The 27742-nt window shown below is 36.7% G+C and overlaps 1 protein-coding gene across 5 annotated transcripts in view; it reads right to left on the bottom strand.

Annotated features, from left to right (window-relative positions):
• Positions 1–27742, bottom strand: part of MAP2K5 (mitogen-activated protein kinase kinase 5) — a 243722-nt gene that overhangs the window by 199699 nt on the left and 16281 nt on the right. For all 5 annotated transcript variants that reach the window (XM_037502787.1, XM_037502788.1, XM_037502789.1 and 2 more), the window contains exons 3-6: positions 26341–26408; positions 10663–10732; positions 6799–6839; positions 5764–5831 (exon numbers count right to left, since the gene is read on the bottom strand). In XM_037502787.1, coding sequence (XP_037358684.1) covers positions 5764–5831; positions 6799–6839; positions 10663–10732; positions 26341–26408 — 247 coding nt within the window. The remainder of the gene's footprint in view (positions 1–5763; positions 5832–6798; positions 6840–10662; positions 10733–26340; positions 26409–27742) is intronic.

Genomic DNA, 27742 nt, shown 5'->3' with positions numbered 1-27742 from the left:
TATGTCTAGCACATAGTCGATGTTAAGTAAATTTGAACTGCCCTGTTTTTCCTTTCTTTCCTATATGAGACCCAGTTTCCAGAGTTTTTTTTAAGAATATGAAAATGCTTTTTTCTGGACATCTACAACTATGTATATATTTCTATTGATAAGTTCAGGGAAATTGGTCAAGGGAGGTTCTATAGTCCCAACTTTATAATTAAGTTATACCTATCCATATCCACCCATTTGGTAGTGTGGGAAATAAAATATCAGCTCCTCTAATTTAAAACTTGTTAATTCTAGTCTTTATCTACTCTAACCACTTAACAAATCAGCTCTCCTCCCTTGTGTCAGTTACATGTGTAGATGTCTTTCTTCCCACCCTTCCCCAAGTCTGGGAGCTCCCTGAGAACAAATACCATCTCTTATACACCTCTGATATATCCCAGTCCCTTCCTACCCTTGATCCTACCCCAAAGACTTGGCATGTGCTAAGTGTTCAATAAATGGTGGTCACAGTTCTGGTTGTTTTTACATGGTGGTAGCAAATATATACACACACTCATTTGGCACATTTAATAAGTCATATTCGAGAAAATCTCAGGCTTCAAGTTTAACCACTCAGTTATACTTACTCTTCTTTCTAAATATTTCTTATATTTGCTGTGATCAAATTAAGACTATGGAGCTTCAATCTTAAACCAAGGAGTCTAGACTTTAGCAACATCCTCCCAGTATAAGAACACAAGCACAAAGGCAGTTAAGAATTTTAAAGATTAGGACTAAAGACGAAACATAAGTTCTCCAAAAAGACAACTAACTGCCTAAAATCAGTCCAGCTTAAAAAAAAAAAAATCACAGCTACCACCATGTATGAGGCACTGTACTAAATGCTATTACTTATTATCCTGATTTAATCCTCACAGTAAGATAACCCTGTGGGGTTTTACTATTATTCCCAATTTATAAAGCAAACTAAGGTACAGACCTCGCTCAGAGTCAATATGTCTCTCTGTCTCTGTCTCTGTCTCTCTCTCTCTCTCACACACACACACACACACACACACACACACACTCTCCCTCCCCTAACCCTTCCCCCCCCCCCGGAAATATTTAGATCTTTTTATTCTCATAGATGATTCCTAATTTGATAGTTGTGATTATGATAAAAACAGAAATAACCAAATAATGCCCAGGCAATGTTTTGGCACAGACATACCAGTCAAGCAGGTTGAAATAATAACATTTGATTCACTGTATCTACAAAACACCTTTCATCCAAGAAATGTGATTCCTAACACCAGAGGCCGATAAAAGGAAAGTTTGTCAATCATCCTTATTCTATGAAGAGAAAGCCAAGATGTTTAGGAGAGGTCTTGGCTTGGCAGTGGGACTTTAATTCATTAATTATGGCTTAGGAACACCATAAGGATTAGTAAGCTCAGCTTAACAAAGTCATTCACCTAAGGCAAAGACCAAATCATATTTTGAGAGTAACAGAGGAAAAAGGTGATTTCATCCATTATGCAAATATCTGGCTACAAACTTGGTCTGGTAAAAAATATTCCGTATCCTGGCAATTACTCTGTGCCTCAGTTTACTCAATATTTTATTTATCTGTATGTTCACAATGATTTGAGCTATCCAAAAATCACTTTTTAAAACATTGTAAAACTAAAATGTGGTTTTATTTTGTTATCTGGGCCTGATACTTTAAGAGGGACATTGAGGTACCTGAAGAAGAGTAAAAGGGAGAGGGGACTAGGGCATTCCTGGTGGCGCAAGGGGTTAAACACAGCACTATGAAGCTATCCACAGCCACTGCAGCATGAGTTCGATCCCCGGCTGGCCAGGGAGCTGACCCACATGGTGCAGCAGACCTCTCCTGACTTGCCCGCTGCTTCCCCTCAGCAGTGTATTTCATTAGATCCGCCTGTTCTGTTCCCCACTGTCTCCAGTGAATCCTCTCACCCACCCCCCCACACCTCTGGTCTGTATCCCAGTTCTTGTATGCATAAATATTTTTAGTATATGTGCTGCCAAAGCGAGCACTTGTATGCATAAATAAATAAATCTTTAAAAAACCAAAAAAGGGTGAGGGGACTAGAAGACTAGAAGTTCAATAGTATCAAAAAGCTGGTTGAAGGGAGAATTTGACCTGGAGACAATACTTAAATAGTGAGTTCGTTCATTCAAGCATTATTGACTATCTCTTATGTGCCAAGCATCATGCTGGGAATTGGGAATACAGTAATGAATATGCTGTAGTCACTGCACTTAAGGAGTACAGAATCTATTGGGGACAGAGGTGATTATAATACAATGTGCTAAGAGCTATAGAAAAAGCAAGCACAGAGGGATTACGGAAATTGGTAAATGGGTACCTGGTGAGACTGGAAGGTAGGTAATCATCAGAGACATTTTCAGAAGAAGAGAACAGCTTTGTTTTCAGAAGACGAGAACAGCTTTATTCCTCAAAGATAACTAAGGTCAACCAAACTGAAGGTGAAGGAGGGGAATGAAAGAGGGAGGAGGAAAGAGGCAGCAGCAGATGTGAAGGCTCAGTAATGAGAGGAAATGTGGTCCTCTAAAGGCACCCTCTGTTTATCAGCAAAGCTGGGCTGTCAGGGAGGTAGGGGCAGAGTGGCACACCAGGGGCTGGAAAAGGCAAAGGTGCCACATGTGAAAGGGCATCACTCACCTGAGAAGGTTACACATCATCCTGAACACTGTGAAGAACAGTGATGGGCTGGAAGGGGGAATGATGTGGAGAAGGGACGGCAATGGAGCAAGACTGAAAGAGGAAATAGGAAATGTAGCAGTGACCTAGAGCATCTGAACTACCTTACAGAACCAGGGATGCTGGCACGTAGACCAACTGCAGTGATTGAGAACCTACAAATTTGGGGGACTGATCGAATGTGGGGCTGAGGGGGACCTAGGAAGCAGCAAAGAATGATGGGTCATCTGGAGTTAGCAACTTGGTGAATGTGGGAGAATTTACTGAGACAAGAAATCTACAAGTATGTTTGGAGGGAAGATGATTAGAGAATTATCACCTAGAAGAGGGCCTGTTTTGAAGGTTAAACTAAATCTTAACAATTAGGTGCTAAAGGGAGATAAAGATTAGCTCCTGAAAAAGAATATTCTAAGACACAGCTAAATGAAAATGAAGGGGTTACTTTGGCAATAGGTGCATTCCTGCCACAGAAATGTTCAGAAAGAGTCTAGATGACCAGCTGGCAGGAACTGGAGTTTAGACTTGTGTTTTTCTTATGTACTCGCCATACCACAGTTAGAGAGTCTTAAAAACACAGAGCTGCCATGCACTCTCTTACTGATCAAATGACTTGAAACACGGAGAGAAAATCACCCCACAGGCCTGGAGATCTGGCTCCTATTTTGCTATCACTTCTATTACCCTCCTTCTTACTCTCCATCCTGACCCTCAACCCACACCCTCCCTGTGTTCCTGACAAACTGGCCCATCTACAAACACACTGAGCTTCTTTTCCACTTCAGGGCCTTTACTTATGCTCTTCCCTCCATCAGAAATGACCTCTCTGGCTTTTGCCATTAGGTAAGATCCTTCTCATACTTCAGGCACAGGTGGAATGTTACTCTTCTTTGCACACCTCGTCTAAATCTAAAAGTATTTCTGCCCAATGTTTTCTCTCTTCAAAACCTAATTGTTTTCTTCATAATACTAATTGTAAAGTATAATTTTTTGTATGTTTGTTGTTGGGGATTTTGTCTGTATGCCTACTAGATAGCAAGCTCCAAGGGTAAGGATCAGATTATATTCCTAGTGTGCAGGAGAGCAACCTAATGAACAGAAGGTACTCAATGGATACTTTTTTTTTTTTTTTTTTTTTTTTTTTGCCAATAGATCATGTGGGTTTATTTGGTGACAGGTGCTTTATGAAAATCACCTCAGTTATCCTTTTTTTTTTTTTTATTAAATAATAAATTTTATTGTTATATTCCCCATACAATTGCAGCCCCCCCATTCTGACCCCAATCCCTCCCCTCCCGCCCCTGCCCCCCTAAAAGTGTCTCTGGTTCATAGTTTTTTGTTGATTTTGATTTTCACTTTCTTATAGTTATTCTCAATGAATACTTTTGATTAGTTATCATCTTGGGGCACAGAACATGGCCAACCTAGGGTGGCATATTAAAATCACCTATAGAACTTTTTCAAATTGTACTTTGCCCATAACAGAAAGCATTACTGGAGCAAACTACTGACACTACTTGGGAGGCTGTGACATCCCTAAGGAAGATCTGTAAAAGGCCAGGGATCACTAGATCAGGCAACCTCTGACTTTCTGTCCATCCTCAGATTTCATAATACTCCGTGACTATACATAATTTTTTAAAAACCACGTTGTTATGTGTGAATCCAAATCTGAGAGAAGTGAAAAGTTATCTTGCTTCTTCTGTCTTACCATCCTTTTCATTTTTATCACACTTTTAAAACTGATGAAATCTGAACCAGAGCACCAGGGAAAGTCCTTGTTTTTCCTCAAACTCATGGTCAGTCTGTTGAAAATCTTTTCTGGAAGTAGTTGTAATTATTAAATATCCTGCTTTCTTTGAGCTAAGCGCAACAAGTGGCCCTCAGCCTTCTTGCTTGTAGTCTGTTGGGCCCTGGCTCACACATATACAACAATGTGTGCAACAAGAGAGAAGCCACAAAGTACCTCCTGGCAGGGTCACACCTTGGATGAGAATTAAAAGACCTATCCCTTGTGACTACAAGGCAGATAACCCATTTGCAAATAACCAGGCTACCATATTTTAAGACAGAGTAAACTGTTTAAGAAGGAAGCACACACTAAGAGAGGCACGTGCACAGCAGAAAAGCTGATGGATATATATACCAACACTATAATAAAGGAAGTGAGGGTGGGGAAGGGTCTGGAGAGTAAAGAGAGAATCAGAGGAAGAGACTTTGAACTATCTCCAGTTAAGTCCCTTGGGTAAAGAACCAAGACTCTGGGTTAAGTGGGGACAGAGAGGTATAAAAGGCAAAACAGAACCCCAAATCACATTACAGTTAATAAAGGGCTATGCAAATATTATTAGGTACAGTTTCAAACTAAAAACAAACAAATGGAAAACAACCCCAAATGGGATACAGAATGAAGGTGTTCTCTCTCAGCCACCAACATGAGTATCTACACAAAGATGATTTGCCTTCACAGGGTCATCATGAAGTACAATATATAACGTTTGCTGGCTTAATGATGTTACACTAAATGTACAACCAAAACCCTATCAGCTCAAGCAGGTCCCTCCTTCTACTTGAGGACCATAATAATCTAGAAGAAAGTTCTCAGAGCTGACAGAACTCTGAAGATTCAGGTCTTTAGTATCCAGCACAGTGTAGACCAATATTAGCATGGACTCATAAAGTTATCTTCCTTCTATAATAGCTTCAATCTCCTGTACATTTAAATTTCATCACTTCAGTCTTTCCTTGCCTCTTTCTGGTGAAGATGTCAGTAGATAATGACACTGCCATAAGATGGACAAGCAAGAAAAAATAGCATTATGCAACTTATAGGCCAGATTAACCAAGACATAAAAATAGGCAAAGACATTCAATTGTCTGCATAATTTGGAGATTGAAGGAAAACTGGTCAAAAGTCTTCTTAGCCACATACACTTTTTTTTGGCCATATAGCAAAAAGATGTCATCTCAAAGTCCTCTTCCCTGCCCCACTCCCAACTTTGTAGATAATCATAATCTTATACATTTCACTTGCTTGCTCTCACCTATTGCTGGGAAGAGAATCCGAGACTACTGGGCTGCTGTGTTGAGAGGGTCCAGCCCGGGTATTCACCTACAAGAAAGAATCTTGATCAGTTTGTATTCTGAGGACACATTTCTAATTAACCTATAATTTGCCACAAATTTCTCATTTTCCTATGAAGGTTAATTAGTTTGTTGCTAGACAGATCCACAGTTGGAGTCTATTCAGTATATAGGTTATAGAATTGTACAACCAGTATATTACATAATACTCTGTCCCTGCCATTATTTAAATACTTAAATAGTGCTGAAAAAAAGAAAGCTAAACCAGAAATTTCAATTCACTGTCTAGAAATGAATTCAACTCTAGAAAGAAAAACTCAGTTTACTCTTCTGTCTTGCTTCATGCACAAAAATAAAATGTTCAAAAAATATATATTAAGAACCTATCCAGGGATTAATAGTGACCCTCAAGTTGTCATATGCTTCCAGCTCTACAACCAAGCAGAACACTGTAGAATGTTTCTTATTCACTGAAAACCGAGGCCCAAGTAATTAATTATAAAATGCTTGAGTATAATACAATAGCCAGCTTTTCTTTCAAATTTTCTGCCTTAAGCAGAAACACAGAATTCAAAAGATGCAGAACAATGAAAGGACATTAAATAGATATATGTTTCTAGCATAAATATGTCAAAAGAAGAGGGGGGTATTCTGTGTGCAATATGCTTATGTGCTTAATTAATCACTGAAATGAAGTCTGTTTTTTCACTCAAATAAATCTTTGTGGAGCCCAATATCCAGGATCATCCTAAAGAAATGCAACCTACAAAACAACTCCAAATAACAAAATGTGGCACCAAAACCCTTGTATATATAGCCATATTGAGCAAATATTATAGGCGAATCCCCCCTCCACCTCCCACTACAAAAAAAAAAAAAAAAAAGGATCGCTTGTCAGAGCTTGAGAAAGTGCAGTTTTATTTGACATTTCAATAAGTGGAACACAGCATTACAAATCCATCTAACTTTACTGAAACAATTATTGAAATTCGTACCTTCAGGCCATGTATGTTCCGTTCCCCAGGAGGCTTGCAGGCTGAAACAGTAATTGACTAAATTGTAGAACACATCAGGGCCATTTACAAATTTGCTCAAAATGAATCGTTTAAAAAGAAATGAGGGTGACACCAAAATTAGCAGAGAGAAATGATTGAAAAGTGGCTCCCAAGACCCAAAGTGGGAATTATGAACCAGGGTTCTTAACTTGCAGGAGTGAGCATTTATAAATGCAAAGAGCTTTCTGACACCACCTCACATAAATTCCAATTTCTTCTTAAAACATATAAAAATCAAGTTAACTGAACTAAAATGATTAGAGATCTTTCATATTTCAAATTTCTGCAATCTTTCCTCACTCTATTACATCGTGTACTGTTACCACTTAAGCGATTTTGAAAATAGCTAGGGATTGAGGGTGGATGGGTGAAAGAAAGGATAACTTTTAATGCCAAAAAGATTATTAGAGATTCCAAGTTTGAATACTAATTTGCACAGCAATAAGCAGTCAAATTTATTAAATATAGAGATATTACTAATTTTATTGTATTTCCTGTAAATCTTGACATCTGATATTTAAGTGAAATAAGGACAAAACAATGCCAAGAAAAATAGCATTAATTTCCCAACACCATCTTGAGTTACAGGTTAGTACATTTTAAATTCAGCAAATGCTTTTTCATCAAATGTTAAAAGCACAAAAGCTTCCTGCCCATGTTATAGGCTGCTTCCATCTGAAAACTACAGTGCCCTACATATTGTATGTTAAGGGGCCGTCAATTTTGATTGATTGTTAGGGGAAGGATGAATTTGATTTTTTTTTTTTTTTTTGCTCCTCTCTCAGAAGTACATGTATTTTTTCCTGTTTCTGACAACAAGATGTAGAGGTGTTTAATAATAAGATGTGGGTAATAATTACAAAGCACATCAGCTGCTTTAATGTTACATATTTCAAATATATTCATATTTATTATGATTTTCCTAGCAAATATAGCTAAACCTTAATCAAGTATTTTTGGTTTTCTAAAGTACATTAGAACTAAGACTCCAAATTTTCTTTCTTTGAAATGGAAATTAACTTTTTGAACAAAACAACAGTCACATACATTTGATGCTTGGTCCTTGAGTGACCAATAATACTTCCTAAAACAACACTTTTGAGTACTTTCACTGAATTACCCATTGCTCTTATAAACTTTTCTTAATAAGAAAATGGCTAACTAAGGAATTAGAGACAGGCATGAGCTCTTATCTTACTGTAATATCTGTCTTATTCCTCAATTGGTTTCTCAACCCATGATTGGAAATTAAACAGTAGTCAAACAACCCAATAGCTCATATTTTCCAAAGTTATGGAATCAGAAGTTACTACAATGTTAGTAAGTTTTCGTATTTATTAATATTCAACATATCTTTTAACTATAGAGAGGATTTGGTCATGAGCTAGGAGTTGCTATTCATGGCAATTGTACTAGGAATGAAAGAGAGTTTCTGATGTTAAGAATAGAATCATTTTTTCCTGTCCTCACTTTACAAACTAGAGAGTCTTCATAACATGAACCTTAACCATAGAATCTAAGGTATGGGAGTCTCTAGCCAAGTAGGTAGACCCAAGCAATATGCTCAATATACCTATACCCAAGTTTTATAAACTTGCATAGTCTCCCTCTCTACATAAGATATAGTTCAATAATCAAAAAGACTGTAAAAAACTATAAAAAGTTGTGCAACAGCATACAAAAAGTTCATAGAGATAGGAAGACTGAGTCTCATCTTTTCAAGAAATTAAATTTGACTTGGAAGAACAATATTTAATAATATATTGGAATGCACTGGGTTCTGTGCTAGGACTACATATTGACGATCACATCTCACATATCTTCTTTTAAGTATCTTCACCCTATAATACATACTTCTCCACACTTGTACCAAGCCCTCCAAACTATCCCCATGTATCCTCCACTAACATTTTAACTTATATGCCTTCAACATTAAGCAAATTCAATTTAAACAAAATTCTCACTCACAATATATTACCTACTTAAAAGCTGTGCAACTCTGAAGTTACTTAGCCTTTCTGAACCTCAATATTCTCATCTATAAAATGGAAACAATAATACTTAATATATTAAAATTAGGATTAATTTTTATTAGAGTTAGAATAGAATCAGTGCCTGAACAGAGCACATATGTCAAAATGGTGGTTGTTATCATGCACGAGATGGAGCACAATGGAATGGGCAGGGAGACGGACAGGAATGACTCACAGAATTAGAGAATAGGAACAGAATTTGAAAGTATTGTGGATGAAGAGAAGTAAGTAATTTTATTGAGAAAAACCCCCCAAAGAATTGGAATTACAATTCCCTGAGACACTGTACTAGAGATTCCTCTAACAACACTGCCATAATGTCATCAAGCAGGAAAAAGCAATTAATGAACATTTTCAGCTGGTAACAATTATCTCTTGTGGAGAAATAATTTTGAAACTTGCCCCAATTCTCCAATCACTGAAAATATTAAGAAACAAGTTGCATCCTTGTTATTGGTCTAATACACGGAAATGGCAACATTCTTTTCATTTTTGTTTTAGTTTTCAAGTGCAACAGAATTGGATGATAATTCTTGTTTCAGACAAACTAACAATGACCTAATTTTATTTACTTACTTAGCTCTTTAGTAAGCTATTATTAATAGCCTGCCAAGTACTCCCAACCTCACTACCACCTTAGTGCTAAAAGAACAGCATTACTCTTGAATCCAGATCTTCTGGGTTGGTCAAGCCAGCTGCTTTTTAGAGACTTTATCAGTGCAAATGAGAATTTACTGGCTAATTGAGCCACTCAGACTTCAGAGAGTTACAGTTAATGAAAGTCTAGAATGTTTAATTGGAAAACTCACACTATGATTATTTGTACAATATCAGTTAACAAAGGTAAGTTTAACTTTTAATTATTTCAATTAAGTTATTTCTAAGAGAGTTACTTAGAGAATTTCCTTATCTGTTCCATCAGTTAGAAAATATGGATTCCAAATGGGGAAATGTGAAATGAGTGAAAGACTTAATGTTTTATATAATTAAACTGTACTTTTCCACCACTATTCAAAAAAACTTTTTTTACAGAAAGACAAGAGATTTATTGACAGATAAGAGGAAGGACAGAAAAGCTCTCTGAACAGAGAAGGGTCCCGAGTGGGTAGCCCCATTATTCAAATTTTGAAGGAATACTTATATAAAGTTGAACAATCACATCTGAAACAAGACTAGTACTGTCAAACCTACAAGAGGAAAACAATTATTTGACCAGGCAACTCATGAAGTCTCACTCTTGTCAGCTCATATTTTGGTGATTTTTACCATCAAATCCCCATTTATGAGGACTTTTCCATTACATAGAAATGTTTTCCCAAAAGAGAAAACACCAAACATTCTACCCAAATATCTTTCTCTTAAAACTTCTCAGTAAATCTTAGCCTCTGTCCTATTTGAAAGTTTCTCCCCCATAGCAGCATGCGCTACCATCAGGAGCCAAAGTTTATAAACACCCAAAATTAAAGTCATTCATTTGCCTTGGGTTAGAATCCATGTGGACCCCCAAAGAATTCTTTAAGCGAATGTAAGTATGTACTTCAAAAAAAAAAAAAACAATCTAGTTAGTTTAATTTACTCTAGTAAATGAGATATTTTATCTGCCATAACTGTAATAGAGCCTGCAATCCCCACGATAATGAATACTTCTTTTGTTTTTTCAAATTAAGAGCTAAACATCATGTTATGTGCATTTAAACCTTTGGAAAACATAACTGTTGATGAAACAGCTTACTGAAATAATCATTGTTGATTAGAATTTGTTCAACATTACCTCTTGGAAATATCTGCAGAGGCTCTATTAACTGTCCATTTACTTGCTGTTCCATTACTGTGGAATAATACTGCAAAGAGATTATAGAAAGAGATTACTCAGTAATATATGAATACTGGAACAGACACTTATGGGTTGTTTAATTCATGGTACTTTTGTAAACTGCTGGTACATACATATCAGCCTTGAGAATACTTTTTCCCTATTTGCACATCAAAATGGCTATAGTGAATATTCAGAATAGAAAGTCCAATGCTGAGTTTCCTCCACATGGTCATTTATCTTTAAAAGTAAAAAATGTTGGTTAAGACTTTAGATTAGTATTTAATCTCTAGAAATGTTTTGGAAATGATAGGTATTAAAAATAACAACAAAAAAGCATTTATTTAATATCTTTTTATTACTTTCTTCAGTCTATAGAGTTTCGTTTGTTTGTTTTTAATTGAGGTAACAATGGTTTACAAAAAGCATTTTAGCAGAAATTTCTCAACTTGTCTCTTGTACTTTTTCCCTGAATCTGCAAAGAAAAATGAAGACACCTCACATTTGGCCTAGACCTACCCATATACCAGTTAATCAAACATTATTTGGGTATAAAATGCACAGATTAGATCTAAATTCTAGGGACTGTAAAATGAGCAAACAAAATATGATTCACCCAAAGATGACACTATTTACAAAGTAGCCCAATTTTAAGCAAGCATACCTTTGATGTTTTAGTCTTAAAAACACTTTAGTAAATATATCAAATTTCACTTTAATATTCTGTGCACAAAAAATAAACTTTTGAGTGAAAAATTTTTTCCACATTCTTTCATTAATTCATTCAGTAGGTTGTATTTTCATGATTCCCATTTCCCTTATGTGCCAATCAATAAGCATTTGCCCACCTAACTTGGAGATGGCTTCAGTGCCTTTGCTTCTTTTAACACCTGACCGACAATGAAATGATGGTCCTGATAGGAAAGTATCAACCAAAAAAACTGCTGATTTTGTTTGAAGGGCTATCACAGAACAGAACTTGGTATTTCTGTACTAAAAACAAATGCTTATTACTTAATTTCCAGGAAATTCCTCCTTGATAATCATTGTTTGCTGATAATCTTAAAAGTTTCTTTTGGGCCTCCCCGGTGGCGCAGCGGTTGAGCGCTGGGTTGCGAAGCTGCCCTTGGCCTCTGCGGCGCCGGTTCGATCCCCGGCTGCTCCCCGGCCACCAGAGGAGGGTCCCACATGGCGCGCAGACCTCTCCTGCCGCCCGCTGCTCCCCTCAGCAGTGTACTTTGGTCCTTCTGCCTGCTCTGCTCCCCGCTCTGGCTCTGGTGAATTCTCTCACCCTCCCGTGCTTCTGACTGTACCCAATGCATGTATAAGCAAACAAACAAATAAATAAATACATAAATAAATAAAAATGCATGCCTCTTTTAAAAAAAAAAAAAGTTTCTTTTTACAAGATATATATGTCCCCCTATTCCATTTATGTACATTAAGGTTATTATAATTGTTTTTCTTCAAAAATAAGGGGGAGGGCTATAAAATGTTACATCATCTTGGAAATCACTAGTTAACAAATCTAAAGTTCTTTGGCCTAAAAAACAAAGTGAAAGCAGATTTTTGATACCTATGAATTAATGTAAGTGTACCCTGTACTCCAAGGACTTTCAAACTGTAAAGGAAACCAATCCTTTCTTTCTATGGATATAAAAATGGTGTGTGTGTACGTATATATGTATATGTGTGATGTGTGTGTGTGCATATATATATACATACACACATATATTATACACATATATATATCAGCAAAAACACGTGCAACACACTCTTTGGAATACATACTAAGGCAAATGTCTTTCAGGAGACTATAGTCCTTAAAACCACAGAAATATAGCACCCGCCATTATTCAAACAGTGATGACAAGTAAATGAAATATCAATCATGTAGGCTGTCAACCTTTTGGGACAGCAATAACTGTTAACAAGTAGTCTGGAAAAATTGTTCGAAAATGACTTGTCCTCAGCACACAAGTATTTGAGGTTTCCATGGAAAATTAAGATGCCAGTGGCTATTTGGAACATTGCTCAGGTATTCTTTTTAATGGAAAATTTGCCGGTTATTGATCCACAGCATGTACCCCCTTGCTTCTGGAAGGCTGCAAGCAACTTTCCAATCAGTGGCTGTCAAAAAAATTACTGCCTTTTTATACTGATACAAGACAACAGCAGTGGTGGTGTTCTCCTATAGTTAATGCTTTTCTTTAATTAACTGCTACATACAATAGGTTAGTAATTCCAGCTACTACTCCACCCTAGTGCCAGAAATCAAAACAAATAAAATATCCTTATGCTTTATCTAACAAATTAATTATAGAGTTGTCTGAAATGGCACTTGGGGTCAAGTTTGAAAACAAATAACCTCAAATGTAAAGGGTCAGAACAGGTGCAATGCATTTTTTTTCTACTATAAAACCTTGCATGCATGAAATTGACCTGTTTTCTAACTTTATTTATTTACCCCACAAAATAAGTAAAAATGGTTTCACTTCAGATCCGTGCCAAATCAACTGGCAAGCTATATAAACAAATAATGATTGTGAGTATTTTTTAGCAATCTATAAACATCTCTTTGTACTATGACTAACACAGTCACAGTATTGATACTTAGTATGCCACTTGCCAGTTATCAGCTTCTCTAAAGCAAGTAGTTAGGATCAGTTTTTTATTTTCTACAATTCTACCAAATCCAAGGAATGTTTTCTTCTGCTAAAATACTAGATGTGATCTGTATTTTTATTAACAGGGAAACTTGTGTTCCATAAAGCAAAGTAATTCACCATCAAAGACAAGCTATAAGGGACAGTAATTAAGACCATGCGTAGGCCAACTCTAAGCAATTGACCTCTGAGAAGCAGCCCTGGTGAGGCCGAAGGGGCTGCTAAGGAAGCAGCAGGTCTAGGAGCTCAGGCCACTGTTTATATAGCATTCCCTCAGAGACAAGGATAAAATGCAGGGCCACAAGTAGTGTCTCCTAGGATAGAGGGGTGCCGATGAGCCACAAGGTCTGCCTTGCCCAGTGAGATGAGCAAGGTGCTCAGGAGTCAGAGAACTCAAACCCAGGAGTCTCAGCAGTGGTGGTTGCTAGAACATGCCCTTAGTGAGGAAATACTGTTTCTTCCAGGTACTCATTTCTGAAATGAAGATGGTATCCACCCACAGGATTACTGTGAGACTCATATGAGAAAACAGGAAAGCACTTAATAAACTGGAAAACAAATTATTTTTAGATCCTGATCCTCGGTGTTTCATATATTCTCCTTTAAAGGGATTTGTTTTCATTTTGTTCTAAACAGAGATAAAACATGCAATGATGACAGATATAAGACTTCTTACCTGACCAAAAAAAAAATGAAAAAAACAATCAAACAAAAACCTAAACCTGTATGCCAAGATACTCAAGGTGGTTTGGACAGAAAAGTAACAAAATGACCAGTGTAACATTAATGGAGCCTTAATTTCTTAGCTGAATCACTATTCTGGGCTTTTATTACCTCTCACACAAAGCCTTGCACATAGTGGGTGTTGAATAAATATTTGCTCATTGAAATGAGATTCAATTCTGATTCTGCTGCTTACGAACTTCAAGAAGTCATTTAACCTCACTGAACCTCAATTTCCTCAGAATGAGAATAAAGCTATCTACTGTACTGCAAAGAGTTACTGTGACGCTCAAAATTAAACTGCAATAGAATTAGTGAAGACACTCTATAGATTGTAATGCTGAGAAACTGTAAAGAGAACCTCCTAATACTAAAACAGTATTAAGCACAGCACTTCCTGAGTTGAAGCATCCCAACATTTAAAAATAAAAAAAAGGGTATGTATAAAAAGTACAAAGTATTGAACTTAAACTGAATAACCAGCAGCAGTTATAAATTCTATTGGTATCCCTTGCAGAATCTGCAACATGCAGTAATTGCAGCAATAATCAATAAGCTAACTAAGTGAAAGATTAATCAGTTTTGTGATTGCTAATGGAATCTCCAGTACCTGACTCGGATTAGTTTCAAAGTCCCGCTGAGATGTTCTTCAAAATCTTTAAGCAATTTTAATAAGGATGTGACAAAGTTTAGCATACTTATCCAAAAATCTAATTAATTTGAAACAGAGGGTCAGATTCAACAAGAGGATAGCAAGTACAATTTTTGGCTTTGTTCTATTTGCAAGTTTATCAAAGAGTGCTCCTATTTGTTATGAACCTAATTCTAATTCTAACAACACAATTCAATCAATAATTACAACACTTTTTCTTTATGGAAATCTGCCATATACAAAAATGTGAATTCCAAAACTGCACAGCTTAATTTTATAAGGCATAAGTTCTCTACTAAAAAGAGACAAGAGGCAGAGAGTGAGACACACACAGAGAAACAAGTATCCTCACCAAATACCTACGACATGTTAGACTCAGTATTATATATTTATATTTAATCAATTAATTTCTCACAAATCTTTCCTATTCTGGGAATATCAGTACCCCTATTTCACAGACAAAGAAAAAGCTTTAGGTTTATGAGTGACATAAGAAAAATACTTCTATTCTAGTCCATACACCCAGAACTTGAAAGGTATGTTTACTACTTAAGAGTTAAAAGGTACGTTATCTCACATTTTTCATATCTCAAAACATTTAACCAAATAAATGGGACTATTGGGTACACTGCTGAGCTGGAGAGCCTTCCTTCTATATTCACATCTTGTGTGAGTTAGCTCATGTCACCTGCTATTTCACCAGCTGGGGAAGCAAAAGGCAGCAGGGTGCGATGCAAAGACAAGCTGTGCTGACTGGTGACCTCTCCTTCTTTCTGCAACAACCCTGTGATTTCCTCCTATCTCTCTAACCAATCTACTTAGTGTCCTCTAAGTGGTTCTCTCCTCTTCCTTTAAATGCTGGAGTTCCCCATGGTTTTTCATCAACCTTCCCTTTTTATTTTATACTCTCCTTGAGTTAACTTCAGCCAATTCAAAGGTTTCAATTACCAAAGGAGTCATTGAGACTAATTAGGAGCTGATGAATCACAAATCTTTATTTCTAGCCCAGATTTCTCTCTTACGATTCAGAACATATCCAATTTTTGTCCAGAGGCCCCTCAAGTTCAACAGGTCCTTATCTGCCCCCTCCCTCATGTCCTAAACATGTCTTCTGCCACCTGGATCCACTGCCTCAATGAATGACATCATTTCAGAAATCAGGTATCTGGAAGTAATCCAGACCATATCTCTTTTTTTTTCCTTTCCCACATTCTTTATTAACTCTACATCTTCCTACTTTATTAACTCTATATCTTCCTACTTTATTAACTCCACATCTTCCCCAATTCTCAAATCTCTCAAGCTAAGGTCCTTCATGATCTAGGTCACCTTCTTTCCCAACCTTAGCTCATATCTCTGTCCATTCCACAATGAATCACAGGTAGCCCCTCCTGAATGTACCAGGCAGCCTTTCACCTGAGCCATTAAACACAATGTCCTCTCTACCGAAACACCCTTTCCATCCTAGCTTACTTCACCTGGGCCCATCTCTGTCTTCAGGAAGCCTTCTCTGTCCCCAAAGCTAGATCAGGTGCTCCTTCTTCACGCTCACAGAGCATCTAATGCTTAAGCACATTATAGCATTCATCACTGCCTTGCAATTAGGAGTTTTTCTTGTCTTCTCACACTGAACACTGTTTCCTTTTTTGTTAATCTCCCCGGCTGGACCAAAAGCTCCTTGAAGGAATGAACTATATAGTTCACTGCACTTCAGCACCTACTAAAGCACTTAACCAGGTAGTTGCTATTTGGTTATCTGATAAATATTTACTGTATGGAAAACTGGCTGTAAGAATAAGTGATCAGGGTCTCCCTGGTGGCGCAGGGGTTAAAGAGAGCATTATGAAGCTGTCCACAGCCACTGCATCATGAGTTTGATCCCCAGTTGGCCAGGGAGCTGACCCACGTGGCGCAGCAGACCTCTCCTGTCTCGTCCGCTGCTCCCCTCAGCAGTGTCTTTCAGTCAGTCTGCCTGTTCTGTTCCCCACTCTGTCTTTGGTGAATTCTCTCCCTCCCCCACACACACACCGCTGGCCTACACCCCAGTTCTTGTATGCATAAATAAATAAATCTTTTTAAAAAAAAAAGAATAAGTGATCAAACTGGACCCAGCTTAGTATGTTCGAGCTGTGTGGTCTTGAGAAAGACATGTCATTTGTTGGGTCCTCAGTATCTTCAACTGTAAAAATGGGGAATATCTCTATCTTGCTCACCCCTTAAATATGCCAGGAAGACCAAAATCAAAGGAACAGATATATAGATACCTTCTGAAAAAAATGCTTGAAAAACTTCATGAAATAGGGCATATGCTATGAGCCTCCCAATCCCAAGCAATACTAAATAGAGGAAACATGAACATAACAATAGGGAGATGCAGAAACCACTAAACTAAATCACTAAATGTTTAGACCAGGTAAAAAGGTAGGTTTTACAAAGATGAATGAGTCAGAGCTCTCCCACTTCCCTCAATTACTAGATTACTATAAATAATGAAATAAGTTAAAGGGTCTTTTAAGAAACATTGTTTGCAAGGACCAAGTCTTGTGTATTTTATTATCTCTATGGCAGAAGGATTAACCTGAGGTCTACATGGACTTTAGGAGATCACTGAAGTTATATGTGAAATACTGCATTATGTGAATTTTCTGGGAAAAGAATAAAAAACTTCCCTAAGATTTTCAAAAAAGCCTCTTTCCCCAGAAACCTAACAAACTTCTGTCATACAGTATCTAGCACTGTGCATTATATATATTAGGTGCTCCACAAATGTTTTCGAGGAGGCAGACAGGAACTAATACAGATATAACTATTTTCATTTGGTGATACTGTCAAACTTACTCAGTGGCAAGTCTTACACTCAAATCTGGTTTATTATTTCAAAACCTTTATAATAGTTGCCTAAATCACTCCTTAGCATACATTCTAACAGACAACATACTTAGTATAAATAATTCAACTTATATAGAATATGCATACTGGTTTTTCCTACTAATTATACAATTTTCAAATTCCTTTTTTTGTCAATTTCTGCCAGCATATCTGTTATATGTCGCTCAGTCAGTAATTACAGCAGCAATCAATAAACTAACCACCAAGGTGCAGTCCATAGTTAATAGTTTTCACAAAGAGGATCCCAACATCTTTAACTCTGTCAAATGGCTACAAATTCAACTGTAAAACCACTCAGATGTGTCATCAGTTATACCTTCTTTCAATTATCTTTTTTTTAAGATTTATTTTATACAAGAACTGGGGTATAGACCAGAAGCGCGGGAAGATAAGAGGATTCACCACAGACAGAGTGGGGAGAAGAACAGGCAGATGGACTGAAGACACTGCTGAGGGGAGCAGCGGGCGAGACAGGAAAGATCTGCCATGCCATGTGGATCAGCCGGGAATCAAACCCGCACTGCAGAGGCTGCAGACAGCTCCACAGTGCTGCGCTCAACCTACTGTACCACCAGGGAGGCCCTCAATTATTTCTTATACTTTACATTGAGAGGCTTTTCCTCTGGGACTCTAACCTCTCAAGAAGCAGGTAACTGTTCCAATATTCAAATATAATATATAAAGCCAATCTATTTTGAGAACAAAATTAATAGCTGCATTTACTTGCCTGGCTTCAGGTCTCCACACCACCTAATAACTCATTGCCCTGCCTTGAGTTGACTACACTGTGCACTTGCTCTTCCGTAAATGACTGCAGACCAAGGGTCCACATATGGTTGTGGATTGATTAGAAGATGAGAAAGGAAACCACAGTAAAATGTCTTCCAGTGAAAAGGTCAACAGGGAACAACTCTGCAGCCTGTTTATTGGCTAATGTTATTAGACAGACGTAGTTATTAATGATTTGAAAGTGGGAAAGACATCAAGTTGACCAAATTTAATGATAACACGATTTGTTTTGGATAATAAAACCATAAAGGACGTTAGGGAGCTCCAGATGGTCTTAATAAATGTTTGGGCAACCAGTAACGGATGAAATTCAACTTGGCTAAGTTTAAGGTAATGTGCTTTGGCAGAAGGAGTTGAAATTTGTATTCAGCAATGGGTCCAAAACTTGTAGGATCCTCTCAGCTGAAGCTTTCAGTGTCATAAGGATAGTTAGCTTGGGGCAGTGTCTACACTGACCTTTCCCCTGATTTCTAGGCTGCAGCAATTCTGCTATAATTCTATAATAGGAAAATTTAAATAGTAGCTTCAGGGGATCTGCCACTTAAATAAAACAGGACCATCAGGCTATGTAGACAGCAGGCCAAAAGTGACATTCCCTTATAAATAGATTGCTTTATTTAGCCAGTTCTGGCAGCGCTTTACAAAGATCCAGCCTACTTGCTTACTGCTCGACTGCTATTAAAAAAATAAGTAAATTTTTTAAAAGGCAGTGGGAAATGAGTAAGGAATACATAATATATGTAAACCATGCATTTAGAGAGGAACAACTTGCTTTGATATTTTCAAGACCTTAAATTTATATATTTTGGGACACATTATATTTCCTAGGTTGATAATTTACTAAATTCTTCTAACTTTATTGTAGCAAGTTTACACTCACTTTTGAAGGGATTATGCTCGGTGACATAAACCAGAAGGGGAAAAAAAAATTGGATGGTTTCACTTATAGAAGGAATATAGGAGAACCAAAACAAGGGGTCAGGGAAAAAAGTAAGTTAAAAAAAATTAACAAGCAACCATAAATCAGAGACATTCTGCGGGGGAGTGATCAAAACAGGGGATGGGGGTCTCCCCAGTGGCGCAGTGGGTTGAGCACAGCCCTGTGAAGTTGTCCACAGCCTCTGCAGCGCGGGTTTGATTCCTGGCCGGCAGGGGAGATTCCCACATGGCGAGGCAGACCTTTCCTGTCTTGCCTGCTGCTCCCCTCAGCAGTGTATTTCAGTCCTTCTGCCTGTTCTGCTCCCTGTTCTGTCTCTGGTGAATTCTCTCACCCTCCTGTGCCTCTGGCTTGTACCACCCAGTGCTTGTATAAATAAATAAATCTTAAAATAAAGAAAAAAAGACAATCATTAAAAAAAAAAAAAAACAACAGGGGAGGGAACAGCATAAGGGACTATGATTATGGTGCACAAGATTGGTGTTGGGAATTCTTCGGGGACTACACCTGAGAGGAGAAAGCACACACTGTACAAAAATAATGATGTAAAATAAAAATTTTAAAAAAAAATCTGTGATTATCCTGTAATACTTTAAAAAAAATGTAGAAAATATCCCACATTTCCAGTAAGAGGGCCCCTGAGAACACTGAGGTTCATTAGGAGCTGCCAATTAGAGCCTGACACCTTGGCTGTGCCCCACAGTAATACTAATGCTAGCGGCCCATCATTTCCTCACAGCCCGTATCGCCTCTGAAGAGAAGCTCTTAGCAGCAGCCAAGGGACTAACTGATGTACCATGTAGCTTTGTTCCCTCATGCCAGCTGCCATGACATTGGACCCCAGAAGAACCAAACTATAGGCTAGGCTGAGCTCTTCACAGAAATGGAACTAAACTAGGAACATAGTCACATTAAGAACGAAACACTGGTGGTCCAAAACTCCTGTCCCCAGAGAGCCCTGGTGCCACGTAGGCAGAGGCCTACTTATCCTGATCTCTTACTTTGCTTCTATGAGTCACATAATAAACTCCTTGTTCTGAGACAGACTTGAGTAAGGTTCTGGTTTTTTGTTTGTTTTTTTTTTTTTTTAATTCATGCATACAATAACTGGGGTTCAGGCCAGATGTGTGGGAGGGTAAGAGGATTTACCAGAGACAGAGCGGGGAACAGAACAGGCAGACTGAAATACACTGCTGAGGGGAGCAGCGGGCAAGACAGGAGAGGTCTGGCGCGCCATGTGTGTAGCTCCCCAGCCGTCCGGGATTGAACCCGCGCTGCAGAGGTTGCAGACAGCTTCACAGTGCTGAGCTCAACTGCCTACGCCACCAGGGAGGCCCAGTTTCTGCTTCTTGCCAGCAAAGATGGCCAAAGATATTTCACAACAGGGACTAAATAAGAGATTACTACATGTAAGTATGCCAGAGAACTTAGAAGGGAGTTAAAATAATCTGCCTCTGTAAAAAAAAAAAAAGCTTTTTCTTTGATTAGGATGAGGAACCAAAACAAAAACTAGGTTAGAATATGTCATTATTTGAGTTAAAAAAGGGAACAATTTTCCAAAAAAAAATTTATACCTCATCCAGTTTCCCCTTCTCATTCAGATTACCTTTTCTCCACCTTGCCAAAAAATATACTGCATTATCAGTTGTTTGGATGAACTGCACTGAGTTAAGAGTACTAACTGTTCACTGAAGACTGATTTACAATCAAATTCAAAGTAGGACCTACATAATATGGGACATATTAAAACACCCCACAGAAGATGAGCTTCTAATATCTTTGCTCCTTGAAGAAAACTTCCTAATAAAAAAGGCCCAAGGCTGTTAAATGTTCAGCCCCTAAGTAGGAATGAACTTTATAATAAAACTTATCCTAGCAGGTAGACAAAAGCTTTAAAACTTCAAAAGCCCACAAAGTATTTTCTTACATTCCTATTCAAAATGAAGTACACTGACATTCTAGTAAATAATATTATTTTTTGGTATCAGAAAAAAAAAAAACCCTACTTTTAAAACTTCTTCAGCAGGACCTCAAAAGATGCCAAGACAAAAACACCACTTAAAATCTCCAGGAGTCAAGAAATTAGGTGTCAAAAGACCTGGGTCCGAGTGTAGGCCTCCCCATTCATTAACAATGTGACCTCCAGCCAAATCTGATCTCACTGGACTTCAGTCTCCTTATCTGTAAAATCAAATAGTTGGATAAAACGTTCTCTTCCAACTCTACTTGAGTAACTGTATGATTTTAGAGGCAATCTCCAAATTATGCATACTGGGACAAAGCTAATCATACCCCAATTTACAAGGTGCTACAGAGGTCAAAAAGTATTTTCTCCCATGGGACCCAACATCTAAGAAGGTACACTATGGTCAAGTGCACCAAAGGGAATACTTACACTCCACTAAAACACAAGGTCTCTGCCATAATGGGAAGCATTACAGTTAAAATTCATGCCATACTCCTCTGGAAATGTGGAAAAGTGATATAAAGAGAGAGCACAGACACGCCATTCATGCAAGCTTCTCAGTATGCTTTATTAGACATTTTGATTGAGCAGAAACAAATATGAATCCATTTACAAAAGCAATATGTACTGCTGAGTTTCTTAATGAAAAGTCACCCAAAAGCAGAGACTAACATTAATATAACCCCTTTCTATAACTGAGTCTCAATGATAGATAAAGCTTATGATCAATCAATAAACAAAATCCAGCAGTGTCTGTTGATGCTGTAAGGAAATGAAGTCAGTCCTACCAGTCAACAAGTACAAAAAGACTGAAGGAAAAAAGCAGCAAACTATATTCAATCTTTTTAGAAAATGAAAGGAAAATAAGAACAACAACAAAATTCAAACTACATTAGCAGAATTTTTAACAGAGTCCTTTAAATAATTAGCAATGATCAGGTAGTTTTCAGAATATGTACAGTGGGTGTATTTTTTTTTCTAATAAAGCATTTCAAATTCTAATTAAAAAAATACTTTATGGAGAAATTAAAAAGATACAATAGTGTCAGAGGAAAAGCCATGATCCCAGAAGTGGAATATTCTAACAACATAACTTACAAGAAACTACGCTATAAAAACAGATTGTTGATTAACACAAACTCATAACAAAACGCAGAGCTATCACAATGGTGCTGTAATAACACTTGGCTGCTGAATTCTCTCAATACATTAAATATCTCCTTGGAGACCAAATTACTTTACATTTTCTTAAAAGACAATTTATTATAGCTTTGTTTTCTTCTCATTATCTCTTAAAAATATATCTAATGAAGAAAAGAATACAACTTCTAAATAACTTACATAAAATGGTACTAATGTCTGACAACAGACTTTGGTTTAATATGTTGGTTATTATTTAACAGCACACAACAACCTATTGTCATGACAAATCCTCACCACAATGCGATATTCCATGTGTCACATGTATCAAAAACCACTGTATGCCATTATTATGGTACACATAAAATTAACAGCCTAAGGCTGTAAGCAATTTAAATAATTGATAAGTTTTCAATTAAAAAGGCAACATTTTCAGGTCTAATACAAAAATCTATTTAAATTACTGATAAAAACTTAAGCTTCTGTTGGCCCACAGCCAGAAAAAATGCTTGCATCCAAGGGGAAAAAAACTAATTCTGTAAGTTTCAGCTCAGATCACTGCAAATTATTTTTTTTAATATTATGCAGAGATCCAGGATATTTATTTAATCTTTGTAACCAATGGGAAAAAAAGACAAAGTTGTTATGGGGAAAGTGTGTCTATTTTTGTTTCCCCATATAAATTTAGAGACATACTAAGGTAACCACAAATTTATTGAATTCCACATGAAAAAAGCAGCTGTTTCTTTTCAGTAAACATGTGGTTATCTGTAATATATCCCCTATACCATTACCCAAATTCTAGAACCAAAATTTTTCAGTGCCAAATTGAACCTGAAAAATAAAGACCAATGCAGGTTTTTAATAATAGCTCAACAACTGAGGACTATCAAACAATATCTATTGTGAGATTAAGTTCAAATGGTTCTCTTTATGGCAAAATCAGAACCCAAAGGAATTTTCAACCATAAGAACCAAAACAAATCAAAATGATAGCCAATCTTGTTTGTGTTTTTTGAAAAGAAATTACCCTGTTTTTTACTTTTTAAATGTGTGTAAACAAATAACATGTAATGGTAGAGGCGACTGCCACAGATAAGAGGAAAAGGAAATCCACTGAGGTTTTAACAACTTAAAACTTATCTTTCTCAGGAATATTTTCATTTTCATTTTCAAATACCTTGCTCAAACACTCAGAATGAGAAGAGTGGAGATCTACTTTAAGTTAAAATTCTTTGGGGGCCTCAGTTTCCCATCCTTTAATAATTGTTAATGTGAATTAATGAACACAATACAGGAACCACTGCCAATTTAAAAAAAAAAAAAGTTTTCACCATCCATAGCAAATTAATAAAAACAAGAGTAATGTAGTACATTTTACATAAAAATAAATTTACTCACTTTAATAGCCATCCTTCCTTTTGGAATATGACTGCCCACTGTTTTAATCTTTAAATGACCCCCAGTATTTTTCTTTAATAAAATAGAAGTTTCCCTGCTATCTGAAAGTAGAACATTCTTATTTGGTATGGGTTGGTAGGTTATTTATTGGTCTGGGAATATTTAAAGATTTTTCCATGTAAATTAATGGTAACAGTGTTCCTAGACCCCCCCCCCCAAAAATAACCTAACAAGTCATAACAAGCAGAAATCTTCTTCCTATGAGTACCAGGAGAAATCTATAATGGTTAACAGTAATCATTTTTATTAGTTTCTTTACTTTATTAATGTTTTTACATTTGACACAATTAAAATTTACCATGACTATGTCATTCCCTCAATCTAAATAGGAAAATTGATGAATTCATGAAAGTTAAATATTTGGGGATGATGTCTTTCTACACTGAAAAATGGTTCTCAAGAAGTCTAAGAAACTTTTAAGAACAAGTATAATTCCCTATAATACACACACAGATATTTCATTTGAGAAAATGATCATTAGTCATAAGGAATATGTTATATAGAGAAAAATCATTAAAATTTAATAGTGGTGAAGACCCAGTACTAATATACTAATGTGCAAAGAGGTGGGTAGGAGAAAAATGATGTAAAACAGCAAAGGAGCATGGGCTTTGGCATAAAGAGAAGCTGAACTTAAATTCCACATTCACATTCATTCTAGCTTGTAGTACTTGTGTATGTCTCTTAAACATAGCTTCCTCATCCAAAAAAAAAAAAGGGATGACAACGTCCACCTCACCAAGTAATTACTGAAATCAAAGAAAATTAACTACCTTAGGCATCTGATAGCGGACACTTAGAAACAGCAATCATTATTATTATCACTATGCTCATATGTAGTAACATTTCTCAAAAAGCACAATTTGTGAGATCTTCCCAAAAGCACAATATTAAAACACATCTCTAAATGTGGTTACATCAGAGACATAATGAAATTGTACCAATGTCAGTTCCCTGCAATGGACATAGTTGAAAAAACTAGAACCCATCTGTGTATGTGTTTTCTAAAAATAAGCATGTCACATTCTCTGGAGAGTTAGCCAATCTATCAATACCAGTGCTAGGCCTTTCAGCAGACAACACTACTCTGCCTTTCAAGGTACTGATGAGCCCTGCTCTAAATTCTCACTGCACAAAGACTCAAATAAGTTAATGGGAAGTCAATGGGAAATTGACTTTTCCTACTCTGCGCTGGTCTGAATGCAACGCTCTGTTAATCATGCCATCCTTTTTGTTCTCTTTCCTTCTACCCTAAATTAAAGTATTGGCGGACACCCATACAGATATTTTACAGTTTTCATTACAATGAAACAATACCCTGGTTGAAGATGAAGTCTATCAAAAACCTACTGCCTAACTGTTAGCTAAGATTAGTCTCAAAAAAAAAGCAAAGGCACTGATTCCATCATTTCTCCATATCACTTTGCATTTGTATAGAACGTCCAACTTTTCAAAGGGCTTTCACATCTATTATCCCATTTGATCATTACAATGACCCTGTGCAGTAGAAAGGACAAGTATTATTATCCTCGATTGACAGATGAGGCAACTATAGCACAGAAAGGTTAAGTGATTTGCCTAAGGGCACGAAGCAGAAGGAGAGTAGTGGTCTCCCCACTTCTAGTCCAAAGCTCCTTCCACAAGACCACTAGGGAAGGATTTGTAAACAAATTGCAAACTCAAAAAAAATAAATAAATAAAAAGAGAAGAAGTACAAATCAAGACTCCGGGAAACAATGTCTCTTCATTGTAGTTGAATTTTTCGAGCTTAGTACTATTAAGTTTTAAAAATATACCCTTTTCTCTTGTTTATCTACTTCAGTCCTGAGACAAACATTAATGCAAATGTTCACTGAATTTGAAACACAAAAGAAAAATCATTTCAGGATATATTCAAATGATTTTGATTCAGTAAGTAACCCTGTAGTTCATTTTGGGGAGGGGGAGAGAGATGGTTAGTGCATAAAATAACTGAGAGTACATCTTTAAATCGTGTATCCATATTAAGCCTGCAGCTACATTATAACTATAATCTGTCTGGAAGGGTGAAAGAGATCTCCAGTTGAAAGTAGATTTTGAAAAATTTTTTAGAGCCCAGGGGTTCATTTTTAATGAGCCGTTACTTTAAGTACTGCATAAAAAATACAGGAAATTGATAGTCCATTTAGTCTGCACCATACCTAATGCAAAAGTCATTAAGATGCATTATTCTTAATGTTCATGATATGATCAGTAACTGTCTTTTAAAAAGAATGGCCTTAACTTTCACGTGAGGAAATCTTTGAAAACCTTATATTATATAGAAAAATGTGATAGCAACTATGACTTACTTACATATCTTCACTAGAACAAGGAACAGCAGCTTCTATTCCATTAACACTTAAAAAATAGTCCTCATTTATAAGGTACTTACATATGACAGCATTGCCTTCATTTCTTCATCACTTCTCACTGTAATTCTATCACCATCTTCATCTTCATCTGTTTAAAAAGTAACAAAAAGTGATAAGATTTGCATTTTTTAATTGCAAAAACCATGTCCGGAGGGAACACAAATCAACTGATTTTTAAACTTGATATCCAAATCCTTAACACCGTATTTTTGAGGATTTTGAGGTTACTGGTTTGTCTGCTGCTGTTGTTGTAAGAATCTCAACAAATTAGAACTGAAAATTTTAAGAACAGCTGAAAATTAAAATCCTATAGCTGTCATTTGTAGTGTATCTAGGTTAAACCAAGTATAGCTGGAGAATGACTGAACAGGCTTGGTTTGGAGAACTTTAAAAACCTAAGAGAGGTCAGTCTTTTTCTACTATCAGAACTTTTTTCCTGTTCTACTCGGTACCCTATGCTTCTATTTCTCCATTCTTCTTTCCCAAGCAATTTATCATGTCACAATAGCATGATAGAAATGGCTAGCATTTATTGAACACACCTACACACAAGGCACAGTGATTTGTGCTTCATTATCAGTACCTCCTTAAAAACTTCACAACAATCCTATGATGAGGACAGTGATGATTACTATCAGTCCCTTTTTACAGAAGAACCAAAAGCCAAGGGTAAGGTTAACATGCAAAGCAATTCTGGTACGCGTATCCCCATATCCCACTCTAACAGCTCTTTCTCTTTCTGAACAGTTTCATTTGTATTGGGTTCTACTCTCTGACTATAGTAAGCTTCAAATGACAATTCATGCTATTTGAAATAACATAAGTCTTGAAACTAGAGAATAAGAAGACTTTACAAAATACATATCCAAAATGGTTATTTGAATAAGTGTATTATAAAAGCAGTGTAAAACAATATACATATTTCAATGTTGCTTCTCTAATTCAAAATAGTTTTGAAATATGTCTTCAAAAACTGTTTTATGAATCTGAAGGCAGACCATGTGGAAACATCAAATCTCATTTTAACCCAAGGTAGAATTGCTCACATAATCACTCACCCACACTGTCAGGTAGGACTCCGAATGATTTTTGGCTATTCCTAAGAATTCACTTAGCTAATCCATCCTTCTCAAAGATAAAGATCTATCAACAGGAGAATAACCTATGTGGTGGATTTAAACAAGCAGTTGAAAGGACAATGCCAAAAACATTTTGAGAATGACAGACAACACAGCTGAAAGAAGTGCACAGCCTCCTAGGGCACAACAGACTGGGCAGGCTCTCTCTCCTTTAGCTGCCTCAGTTCTGGTGTAGAGATATCTGCACTCCCATGTTCATTGCATCATTATTTACAGCAGTCAAGATATAAAAACAGTCAGTGTTTATCAAAAGACGAAAAGCTTTGATGTGATATATGTGCAC

Source organism: Talpa occidentalis, unplaced genomic scaffold (assembly GCF_014898055.3).
Source record: "Talpa occidentalis isolate TD23 unplaced genomic scaffold, MPIMG_talOcc4v2.1 talOcc4.11, whole genome shotgun sequence".
In the NCBI taxonomy this organism is placed as follows: domain Eukaryota; kingdom Metazoa; phylum Chordata; class Mammalia; order Eulipotyphla; family Talpidae; genus Talpa; species Talpa occidentalis.
The sequence above is the reverse complement of the archived record's forward strand: the minus strand, read 5'-3'. Positions and strand labels throughout refer to the sequence as shown.